A 12,637-nucleotide genomic window follows, 5' to 3' on the forward strand; every position below is an offset into this window, starting at 1 on the left:
CCTGTCCCACTGGTCTGTCTTTAAATTCCTCAAATGCTGTTTTGATCTATTTGTGGCTTTCGTATATATGCTCCTATCTTCTTAATTTGCTTATAATCCTTGGGGGCCAAAGGGTCTGTTTCTGTGCTGTATCGTTCTATGACTAATTTCTCTGCTCCCATTTTTGTTTCAATGTCGTCTGTGTCATACAGAAGTGAGAATTTTGCACAGTTCTTCAACTGTGACCTAATAAAGGTTCTGTGTAAATTTTAAAGCAACATTGCTGATTTTTGCATTGGATTGCTATGGGTTTGGAGCCAATATTCTGTCTTTGCATGGCCTTGCCAATTGGGGATTTTACCTTTAGTGATTTTGTGCATCTCAGTTTCCAGGTCTTTGCTGCTCTAGCCTCAATGAAACAAAAGGCTGTCACCTGAGACATAAAGGCTGGAGTTTGTATGCTGCAATCCTCTTCCCACTTCTGTCTCCAGGGTCAGTTGGTGTTGAGACCCTTATTATTGGTTATTTATATAAATGATTTGGATGTGAATGCACAAGGCTTGATCAGTAAGTTTGCGGATGACTTGAAATTAGGAGGTATTGTTGATAGTGAAGGTTTCATAGATTACAGGGATCTTGATCAGCTGGGGAGTGGCAAATGGATTTCAATACAGAGAAGTGTGAGGTGATGCATTTTGGAAAGTCAAATCAGTTTAGGATTTATACTGTGAATGGTAGGGCACAAGGGAGTGCAATGGGACCAAGGAGTACAAGTGCATAATATGTTGAAAGCAGTGTCACTGGTAGACAGGATGGTGAAAAAGGTTTAGCACACTGGCCTTCAGTCAGGGCAGTGAGTATAGGAGTTGAGACACTATGTTAGTGAGGCCGCACCCTGTAAGAGGGATGTGGTTAAATTGGGAAGAGTGCAGAGAAGATTTGAGGATGTTGCCAGGACTCGGGGGGCCGAAGTTACAGGGAGAGGTCGGCCAGGCTGGGTCTTTATTCCTTGGAATGTAAGAGAATCAGGGGTGACCTTGTCTATGCCTCTCATAATTTTAAACATTTCTACAAGATGGATGCTAACAGTCTTTTCCTCAAGGTAGGGGAGCCCAAAACTAGGCACAAGTTCAGAGTGAGGGGAAAGATTTAAGAGGGACCTGAGGGGCAGCTTTTTCACATAGGGTGGTGGGTATATGGACCAAGCTGCCAGAGGAGGTGGGTGAGGCAGGTACAATTGTTATCATTTAAGAAGCACTTGGAGGGGCGGGGCTTGGAGGAATATCGGCCGAAGGCAGGAAATTGGGACTAGCTGGGTGGGCACTGTGGTCGGCATGGACTGGTTGGGCCAAAAGGCCTGTATCCATGCTGTATTGCTCTGACTCCTACACTTCCTGCTGTCTCAGGAAAACAGCCAACTTAATCAAGGACTCCTCCCACCTTGGTCATTCTCTCTTCTTCCCCCTCCTGTCAGGCAGAAGATACAAAAGCTTGAACGTGTACCACCAGCCTCAAGGACAGCTTCTATCCCCCTGTTATCGGGCTCTTGGAACAAACCTCTCATACACTAATTAATGAACTCTTGATCTCCCGTTCTACCTTGTTGCAGCCTTTGCACCTTGTTTGTGTACCTGTATTGCACTTTCTTTGTAACTATAATACTATATTCTGCATTCTTTTTACTACCGTGATGTACTGTGTATGACATTATCTGTCTGGATGGCATCCAAACAAACCTTTTCACTGTATTTTGGTACATGTGACAATAATATACCCTGATGTTTATATAAAGTGTTGACGTGAAATTTGTTATTCAGTAATTGCACTGACTGTTGTTCTTGCCAGGTGATTAATGTGAAGACTATCTCTCAGACCGCACGAATGCGAAGCATCTGTCAAAAGATCCTACTGCAGATTAATTGTAAACTGGGTGGAGAGCTGTGGGGTGTGGACGTACCATTGGTGAGTGTGTGGGGTTGGGCTCCAGCATCATTCACTTCTTTGTTTTGGGTACAGGTGTTGCTGTGCTATAGGACAGCCACTGCCAACAGTGATTAACACACGCTGCTAGTTGTGGGATAGAAATTTCATTCCAGAACGGGTGCATACAATTAGGCTGAGGGAGTGTGACATGCCGTCTTTTAGTCTCTTATGAGGTACCTTATCCAAGGTGTTTCAAAAATCTGGATATATTACATCAGGGTTATCTGTCAACACCTTAAAATATCAATAAGGTTGTTCAAACAAGATTTTCCTTTTTGAAATCCATGCTGTTTTTTATTTTTATACATTTCATTTTTACATGGTCTTCCCTCTCCTACAGAAAGGGTTACATCAGCTGTCCACTAGTCCTCTGTCAACTACACCTTTTTCTAATTATTAGGTTTGTATTATAATGCATCTCTTTATTTTCTAGGTTCTTTTAAAATGCATGGATACAATCCATTTGAACCAGAGGTTTCATTCCCTTTTTGAGTTTTCAAATTAACTTATTTCATTACTCATCCCATCATCCAATGTAACATCCACCTGTCTGTCACCATGGTGAAATAATGCCTGAATATTTCTGCCACTCCCTATTGTTAATGTGGTTTCTTAAATGACCCTATTCCTACCAAACTTTTTTGATTTTTAAATGCAGATTCACTGTAATACTCTTGTAACCAATGCTTTGCATTGCTTTAATGACATAAGGCGGCCTACAAATGTAAATCACCTAATGCTGGAACAATGCACAAAAAAGAGACAGAAATTTTCCAGATGCTGAAATCTGGAGGAACTCAGCAGGTCAGGCAGCATCTATGGAGGGAAATAGTCAATGATTCAAGCCAAGACCTTCATCAGGACTGGAAGAGAAGAGGGCAGAAGCCAGAATAAGGTGGGGGGAGGGGGATGAGCACAGGCAGGCAGAGTGTAAGTAAGTTCAGGGGGGAGGTAGGTGTATTGGGGGGGGGGGGGAGATATAATGAGCTGAGAGGTGACAGGTAGAAGAGGCAAAGGGCTGAAGAAGAAAAATCTGGTAGGACAGGGCTGTGAACCATGGAATAAAGGATTGAGAGGAGATGGGCAGGTCATCAAGGTGGGGGAAGGGAGCCACAGGAAGATGGGGGGGGGGGGGAGAAAAAAAAAGGGGTTGTTAACGGAAGTTAGAGAAATCAATGTTGAGGCCATCAGGTTGGAGACTCACAAGGCGGAATATGAAGTGTTGTTCCTCCAACCTGCGGCTGACCTCAGCGTGGCAGTAGGAGGCCATGGATAGACATGTCAGCATGGGAGTGGGATGTGGAATTGAAGTGGGTGGCCACTGGGTGGTCCTGGCTGTTGCGGCGGATGGAGCAAAGGTGCTTGATGAAGCGGTCACTCAATATGGATGGTCTACCCAAAAAGTTGGCTTAAACCCAGGAAGTGCCTGAAGTACTGTGTTGACCAGAAATACAAATGCTCATGTCCTGGAAACAAGCATTGACTGGGCTACTCACTACCCCTTTTTGCAAGGTTTAAAGCTAAAGCCTGCTTGACTTTTGAAAATGAAATTCTTATGGTGGAGGAAAGTGGCAAGGTGGGCAATATCCTTATCACCCAATATATTCCTTTCACCCGTGTGTGGCCTTGATCTCTGGAAACAGTCTGCACTTTATCCTCTTGCCATAAATAAATGCTAATCTTCAGGAACAAATTAAGACTTTGAACTGTTCCTGTCAATGGCTAAACAATAAAGTTTGCTTATCAGATTTCTCCCTGATGAGGGACTGCCAATCTGCTACAGCACCTGTCACAGTGGCAGCGAACTTGTCATGTATAAATTCTACTACATTTCATATACTGCAACTTTGTCTGAAGTCTTTCATTGACTGTGAAGCAGTTTGGAGCAACCAGAGGAAACAAGTCAGAACTGCAAACTTCTGAGTCATATTCAGTGACAGGACTGAATTGAAGAGTTACTCCTCTCAACTGACCTTTCACTCCTTTGCCTTGAAATTTGATTGCTTCATTAAAAATAGGAGCAGGAAGAGGCCATCTGGCCTGTTGTGCCTGCTCTGCCATTCAATAAGATCATGGCTGATCTGGCCATGGACTCAGATCCACCTGCCTGCCTTTTTCCCCATAACCCTTTTTTCCCCATAACCCTTAATTCCCCTACTATGGAAAAATCTATATTACTGTGTCTTAAATATATTTAATGAGGTAGCCTCTACCGCTTCCCTGGGCAGAGAATTCCACAGATTCACTACTCTCTAGGGGAAGCAGTTTCTCCTCACCTTCATCCTAAATCTGTCCCCCGAATCTTGAGGCTATGTCCCCTAGGTCTAGTCTCACCTACCAGCGGAAACAACCTTTTTCTACCTCTATCTTATCTTTCCCTTTCATAATTTTATGTGTTTCTATAAGATCCCCTCTCATTCTTCTGAATCCCAGGTGACTCAATCTCCTCGTGGGCTAACCCCCTTGTCTCCAGAATCAACCTGGTGAACCTCCTCTGCACCACCTCCAAAGCCAGTATATCCTTCCAGTAAGGAGACAAGAACTTCACACAGTACTCCAGGTGCAGCCTCACCAGTACGCTGTACAGTTGCAGCACAACCTCCCTGCCCTTAAATTCAGTCCCTCTAGCAATGAAGGCCAACATTCCATATGCCTTGATAACTTATTGCCCCACAAACCAACCTTTTGCAATTCATTCATAAGCACTCCCAAGTCTCTCTGTATACCAGCATGCTGCAATCTTTCACCATTTAAATAATAAACTGATCTTCTATTTTTTTCCTTCCAAAGTGGATGACCTCACATTTACCAACATTGCACTCCATCTGCCAGACCCTTGCCCACTCACTTAACCTGTCTCTATCTCTCTGCAGACTCTCCGCATCCTCTGCACAATTTGCTTTTCCACTCAATTTAGTGTCATCAGCAAACAAATGCTACACTCAGTCCCTTCCAAATCATTAATGCACATTGTGAACAGTTGTGGTCCCAGCACCGACCCCTGCAGCAGCCCGGTCACCACTGATCGCGAACCAGAGAAACACCCATTTATCCTAACCCTCTGCCTTCTATTGGTTAACCAATCCTCTATCTATACTGATACATTACCCCCAACTCCATGCATCCTTATCTTATGGATAAGTCTTTTATGCAACACCTTATTGAACACCTTCTGGAAATGCAAGTATACAACATTCACCTGTTCCCCTTTATGCACTGCGTTCATTACATGCTCAAAGAACTCCAGTAAGTTCGTCAAGCCTGCCCTTCCTGAATCCATGCTGTGTCTGCCTGATGGAACCACTTCTATCCAGATGTCTCACTATTTCTTCCTTAATGATAGCTTCAAGCATCTTCCTGACTACAGACGTTAAGCTAACTGGTCTATGGTTACCTGCCTTTTGCCTACAGCCTTTTTTAAACAGTGGCATGACATTCGCTGTCTTCCAATCTGCCAGGACCTGTCCAGAGTATTTTGGTAAATTTATCACAAACCCCTCTACTATAAGTTCTGCCATTTCTTTCAGTATCCTGGGATGCATCCCATCAGGACCAGGGGACTTGTGTACCTTTAGGCCCACTAGTTTACTCATCACTACCTCCTTTAGTGACATCAATTGTATCAAGGTCCCTCTCCTCCCATTGCATCCATAACCTCTCTCTGTTTGAGCAATTCACTTGAGAGCACCCAGCACGCACCGGATTGCTATTTCAGGCTGCTGTGCCTCAATGAATGGCTCTTATGGCTACACTCCTTTCCCATCCAACGCTTGTTACTGAGAGGCCAAGTCATTGATATCCAGTTGCTGTACTGTTCTCAAGTGATGTAAACCCTCACTATAATCTGAAAGCGTGATGTGCATTTCTGTGATCTTCACAACCTCGACATCCCAATGAGCTGTTCAGCCATTGAAATTTGGAAGTGTAGTCACTGTTGTAGGAGATGCTGTGGCCAGTATAACTGGACCCCACAAACAATTGGATAAGTGCTGAGATCAAGTTTTGGTGATGTTGATTGAGGTTTAAATACTGTACCAGGCACTGAAGGGATAATGAATAATGATGTGGGATTTTTTATGCCCACCTGATGAGTGAAGATGAGGTTTCAGTTTAATGTCTCAACTGAAAGGCATGGTGTCCAGTGTCTCAGCTGAGATTGTGTGCTCAAATCTCTGGTGTGTGTCTTGGACTCGTGACCTTAAACGTGAGGTGGAGTCTTTAGGTTGGAGGTTGGGTAACTTCAATTCGTTAATCATATTAGACAACTGGTTGAAATTGGATAAATAAAAGAAATCTCGAACGATAGCCCTCCCTCTCTCCTGTTAGTCACTCGCCATGTTGTCCAAGTCTGGTGTGTAACAGAGAGCCATACTGACTGTCTTATCTCTGTATCTGCCCCATTTTAGAAGCAGCTGATGGTGATAGGAGTTGATGTGTACCATGATCCTGTGAGGGGGAAGCAGTCTGTTGTTGGATTTGTTGCCAGCTTAAATAAGTAAGTACTCCTGCCATTTTATTTCCTGTGAGATCTTCACTGCAATTACTGAAGCAGTTCATCATCTTGAGGACACATTCTATAATCTGCTCTGACTGGATCACTTTAAATGCTCTGATTCTGTGGCCCCACAGTCAGGGAAAGAAGAGTCCAGAGTTAAATATAGTCTCTCTTCTCACCCAGCAGCAGGCTATACCCCTCGGTATCTTTGTCTCCCCCTACACTCCCCCCCTTTTTCCCCTGTTGATATGCCTGTCTCTCGGTTTCACCCCATTCCCATCCCACTGTGTCTGTGCTCTCAATTGTGAACTCAAGCCTGTGCGGAATTCCTTCTGTGTACTTATGTGTCTCTGTCTCCTCTTTCCTTTATCGCTTTCTGATCTTCAGGCAGCAATCTGCTGCTGGGACAGTTTAATGATTAATTTACAAAATAGAAGCAGGAGGAGATGATTCAGCTCTGCCATTCAGTGAGGTCGTGGCTGATCTTTCACTGAATCCTCCCTCACCCTCTTATTCCTTGATTCCATCCACATCCAAAGATTAATTCTCTACCCAAGCGGGTTGTGGACGCTCAGTCGCTGTCCTGAATGTACTTGGTGACTGAACCTCCACGACCTGCTTGGGTGGAGAATTCCAAACATTTGCTTCTGTGTGAAGAAATTTCATCTGTTTTTCTGTCTTGAATGACCCAGTTTCGTGTCTTAAGACTGTGGCCCTGGTTCTATATTGTCATCCTCTCATCTACCTTGTCAAGCACCTAAGAATTCTCTAAGTCTTAATGATGTCATTTCTAGTTCTTCTAAACCCTAGAGCTTATAAATCTAGTTAATCGCTCCTCGCAGACAAGGGTGCCCCTTGAGCCCCATCCAATCCCAGGAATGAATCTGGTGAACCTTTGCTGCACTCCCTTTAATCTCAAGTAAATCCTTAGATAGGGAGACCAGACCTGTACACAGTATTCTAGGTATGGTCTTACCAGGGTGTCCTTAGCTTGTTACGTGATGTTTGGATAATCAGCATTCCTGTACATCAGCATTCCTGATTTGACTTCCTTGCTATTACTGAACAGCAACAATATTTTGTAAAATAAAAAAACAATGCAAAAAATTTGATGATAGAAAAATGCTAAAAATGCAAGAAGTAAAATGCTAGAAAGAACAATAGAGATTTCTCGATGTCAGAACCTTTCATTAGAGTCAAGGTATTGGGCGTGAATAGTTTTGAAGATGCAGAGATGCAAATGAAAGTGAAGTGTACTTGGGTAAATGTCAGGAGAGATTAAATGATAAACGGGATGATACAAGATGAAAGAGGGTGATTTAAAGGGACAAGTAAGGGAACAAAATGTTAATTTGGAAGACCTGTCGTCATCTTGGGCAGTTCCTCAGGATCAAGGATGGCTTAACTCCACTCAGTTTTTTGGGTTATGAGGTGGCTGAAGCCAATGTGAGAATTGAACACTTCCATCACTGTGGCAGGAGGTGGCTGATCAGGCAGGTGGATGGTTGGTGAGGCAGTTTGTTCTTTCTACACCGTACAAGGTGGCTTCTGTGCACCACCAATACATGGATGTGGTTCTCAATACTGTCCTGAATGTGCCCTCTCCACGTTGAGTGGTCAGAGTCAAAGAACGTTATGTTTCTTCAAGGAGGCTTTCAGCACATCTTCTAATCTTTTCCTCCTGTGCACCTGGTAATCTCTTCCTGTGACAGATCTTGGGTCTGTTTCAAGAGAACATCTAAAGGGGAAGCAAAATAATTATCTTCTAAATTGCCAGAAAGTGATGCTAGAAATCTGAAAAATTGGGTTGTTATTGTCACATGTACCAAGGTTTTGCATGCCATCCATACAGATCGTCTCATTGCAACAGTGTAATGAGGTAGAACAAGGAAAACAATAACAATGCAGAATAAAGTGTTACAGAGAAAGTGCAGTGCAGGTAGACAATAAGGTGCAAGGTCATAATGAGGTAGCTTGTGAGGTTAAGAGTCCATCTTATTGTACAAGAGGACTGTTCAAGAGTCTTATAACAGCGGGATAGAAGCTGTCCTTGAGCCTGGTGGTATGTGCTTTTAGGCTTTTGTATCTTTTGCCTGATGGGAGGCGGGAGAAGAGATGTCTGGGGTGGGTGAGTTTTGTGACAATTCAACAGTTACATGATCACCATCACTGATGCTGGTCTTTCACTGCAAATTCATTACTTGAATTTTAATCTCTGCTGTTGTGGTGGGATTTGAACTTGTTCAATAGTCATGGGCTGACCAATTGTCCAGATATCTGACTGCTTATCGAGTAATTAGCCTCTGTCCTAATGTACACTATAACTGCTCATGTGTGGTGCTGATTGAATCTAGATTATGAATTGATTGCATCTGACCTGTTCCTGCTCCCAGGGCAATGACCAAGTGGTTTTCGAGGGTGGTGTTTCAGATGCCCAAACAGGAAATCATCGATGGCTTAAAGATCTGTATGGTGGCATCCTTGAAGAAGTATTATGAGGTAATAATTTGTACTTCAAGCAAATGAGTAGAATGTGTTTGACACAGTGCTGTAGGAGAAATTTTCTCACATGTAATGACAATGGAAGAAAGTTGGTCCAATTCACTCATCTACCTCGTGTCTGTCTGCTTTCAGTGGAATGCTTTGGCTTTCTCACTGTGCAGAGCTTTATCGTTGTTAGAATTCCATTTATTTTCATTTCATCAGCATTGAACATCAGTTGGTTAATGTGCTTATGCTGGAGTCATGGAATTGTACAGCCTGGAAATAGGCCCTTCAGCCCATTGAATCCATGCTGACCTTCACAGAACCATTAACACTCATCCCATTTTATGTGATTCTCCCCACATTCATATGAATCACCACCACTCACCCACGCACTAGGGGTAATTCACAGTGGCCAGTTAACCTAGGTCTTTGTGATATGGGAGGAAACCAGAGCACCCAGGGGAAAGAAACCCACAGGGTCACGGGAGGGGTGTGCAGATTCCATGTGGACAACACTGGAGGTCAGGATTGAACCCTGGTGTCAGTTGAGCTGTGAGACAGAAGCCCTCAATCCTGAGTGAAAGTACACCTCTCAAAGGAAAGGATTGGCATCAGGGGACACGTAACTGGTATAAGTTGAGCTTGGGAACATTGATGCTCAGAATGTATAATTTTTGTTTCACCACCTTTAATCTGGATGTGTTATCTTTTGTTCCCTCTGGTTTTATTTTTCCTTTCACTCTGGCTTGGTTGCTTTGTCTTGTTTTCTCTACCCCCCACCCTAACTAACTCACTTTCATGTCCATGCACACTCGCACACACAGCTCGAGCACTGTCCATGATTGGTAGAGAGATGCCTGGCTCAGTGGGTGACAGCACATCAGTCCATGGCCTTCACCACACACAGTGTGTGTCAGTCCTCACTGTCCAGGCATCAGTTAAAGATGCTGAGCAGCTTTAACTTCAACAGTATATCTGTGTGTGCAGATAAACCACTGCCTGCCGGATAAGATTGCTGTGTACCGGGACGGAGTATCCGATGGCTTGTTAAGCACGGTGACAGATTACGAGATTCCGCAGTTCCTGAAGTGCTTTGAGGTGTTCAGTGACTACCACCCCAAGATGATGGTGATCGTGGTACAGAAGAGGATTGGCACCAACTTGTATGCAAAAACCGAGTCAGGGAGATTGGAGGTTCCACCTCCCGGTACTGTGCTCGATCACACTATCACTAGCAAGGAATGGTGAGCTTCAGTTCTTTGAACTTTGGTTCATAGAACCACTCTCCTGTGGTCTTCATAGTGCAAAGGCCGTCTCGATGGAGCCTTTTGGCTCTCACTCTCCTAGCCCTTGGTTTTCCCAGTAATGGACAGTCATAGTCTTGTAGCAGGGAAACAGTCCCTTTGGCCCAACTGGTCCATGCTGACTCTGTCGCCCAGAGAGCTAGTCCCACCTGCCTGCAATTGATCCAGAGCCCTCTAAACCTCTCCTGTCCATGTCCTTATGTAGATGGCTTTTAAACATTGCTAATATGCCCGCCTCAACCACTATTTCTGGCAGCTCATTCCAAATAAGCACCGTCCTTTGCATGAAGAAGCTGCCCCTGATGTCCCTTTTAAATCTCTCACCTCTGATCTTAAACCTATGCCCTCTTGTTTTTAGCACCCCCTCCCTGGGGGAAAAAGACTGTGCTTTCACCCTGTCTATACCCCTCATGATCTGTATACCTCTATCGTCACCCCTCCATCTCCTACAGGAGTCTACACAACCTCTCCTTGTAACTCAGGCCCCCAAGTCCAGGCAACATGCTGGTAAATCTCTTCTGCATTCTTTCTAGTTTAATAACCTCTTTCCCATAATAGGTGGCCAAAACTGCACAATAGTCCACAATGCAAGAGGTAAGAGCAGGCCTGTGAAAAGAAGCAGTACTCTCCCAACAGCTGCTGAATCTGGGTCATCCCACTGAAGTATTGAGGCAATGGAACTGTTTTTTGTGCCTTGAACATTGCAGGATTCTGTTGGTTTGCATGAAAACTTGGCCAGTTCAAACCACATCCTGGATCTGGATTTATCCATTGCCATCAAAGCACAGAATTATCGAGTCAGAGAGATGCAGCATAGACACAGGCCCTTCAGTCCATCAAAGCTACACTGGCCATCAGCCACCCATTTGCACAGTCTTGTATTAGTCCTTTGGTTCTCCCAAATCCTCCAGATTCTACCCCTCACCTACACACTAGGGGCAATTAACCTATCCTCCCATGTGGGAGGAAGCTGGAACACCGGAGGGGGTTGGGGGGGGGAATCCCATGTCGTCCTGGGGAGTACATGCATACTCCACACAGACAGTGCCGAAGGTCAGGATTGAACCCAGGTCTCTGGTGGTGGGAGTACATGGCTATAATAGCACTGTGCCACCTGTTCGATTTATATTGAACCAATCAATGCAGATGTAGAACAATATGTGTTGGCCACACCAGGGACTTCTAGATGGTGCATTAAATATAGAAGTCTTGCCTCTTGTCTCCAGCCTAAGGATTCCTTAGCTGGATGTCCAGCAACTGCTGAATGCCTGACCACATTCTCTGCTGCCCACTGTGCACAGACCTTAAACATCAGCTTGATATTCCTTGTGCTTTTTCTGTTTTGAAGGACTGAATTCTTCCTGCTGGCACACACTGTTCGATGGGGTTGTGGGATGCCCACGCGTTATATCTGTGTATTCAACACTCTGAACCTCAACCCTGACCACATTCAGAGGTAAGCTGGGAGATGGTGGACAAAGTTCAAATTAAATGAGCTTTATATTTTTACACATTATAGTGTGTTGTCATCTAGAGAGTCAACATTGAGCAATCTTTTGATGCAGGGAAAGTTTAACTGCATTATTTACCAAATGGTTGATAGATATGTATATCAACTGTACAAATTCAGATGCCAGTTGAAATTTGTGAATCCTGTCTCTCTGTAACAGAGAGCAGGAAGCAGGGCTGGTCGAGCCATAGGATTTTCTGATCAGGGTGCTGGTAAATGCAGAATTGAAGTGCTCCAACGCTCTCGCTGGCAGGAAGGTACAATTAAAGCACGACATGTTTACATGGAACAACAAGTAAACGCATCTGGAGTTATGATGGGGGTGGGGGGGAGAGAAAGGAAATCAAAGTCTCATTAGGTAGTAATGTTTTGTTGGCAAGGTGCAAGTCATAAGAATTTTAATAGGATTTATGCAGAGTTCAGATAAACAAGAACTAAATGGAGGGATATGGATCACGTGCAGGCTGAAGGGATTAGTTTAATTTGGCATCGTGGTTGACACAGACATCATGGGCCAGAGGGCCTGTTCCTCTGCTCTTCTGTTCTATGTAAGAACCGAATATAAATTGAACAAACCTAATGATTTGTACATCAAATATTGAATTTGCATGTAAATCCTAAATCATGTAGTTATGCTGTACTTTCACGTGCTTTGTGGGTTATAGTCTCTGCAATGTAACCATATCAGCTGAGGGGAGGAAATGAGAAGCAATATTACTGTTAAATTTATTTACCACCCTCTAACCCCCAAATCCTCCACTGACCCAAGTTCCAGCCAGTGGTCTCATGCAGTTATAGCTCAACGTTTTTGTTTGGAGGTTATGGGTTCTAGAGATGTGGACACATAATACAGGCCAACACATGGGGACTGCAGCACTG

At 44.1% G+C, this 12,637-nt stretch overlaps 1 protein-coding gene across 2 annotated transcripts in view; it reads left to right on the plus strand.

Moving 5' to 3' along the window:
* The window catches only part of piwil2 (piwi-like RNA-mediated gene silencing 2), a 71,323-nt gene that overhangs the window by 50,385 nt on the left and 8,301 nt on the right, over nt 1-12,637 (plus strand). For both annotated transcript variants that reach the window (XM_052041266.1, XM_052041267.1), the window contains exons 18-22: nt 1,825-1,941; nt 6,369-6,457; nt 8,851-8,956; nt 9,932-10,188; nt 11,597-11,704. In XM_052041266.1, the coding sequence (XP_051897226.1) occupies nt 1,825-1,941; nt 6,369-6,457; nt 8,851-8,956; nt 9,932-10,188; nt 11,597-11,704 (677 nt within the window). The remainder of the gene's footprint in view (nt 1-1,824; nt 1,942-6,368; nt 6,458-8,850; nt 8,957-9,931; nt 10,189-11,596; nt 11,705-12,637) is intronic.

This window comes from Pristis pectinata, chromosome 29, assembly GCF_009764475.1.
Source record: "Pristis pectinata isolate sPriPec2 chromosome 29, sPriPec2.1.pri, whole genome shotgun sequence".
Taxonomy (NCBI): Eukaryota; Metazoa; Chordata; class Chondrichthyes; order Rhinopristiformes; family Pristidae; genus Pristis; species Pristis pectinata.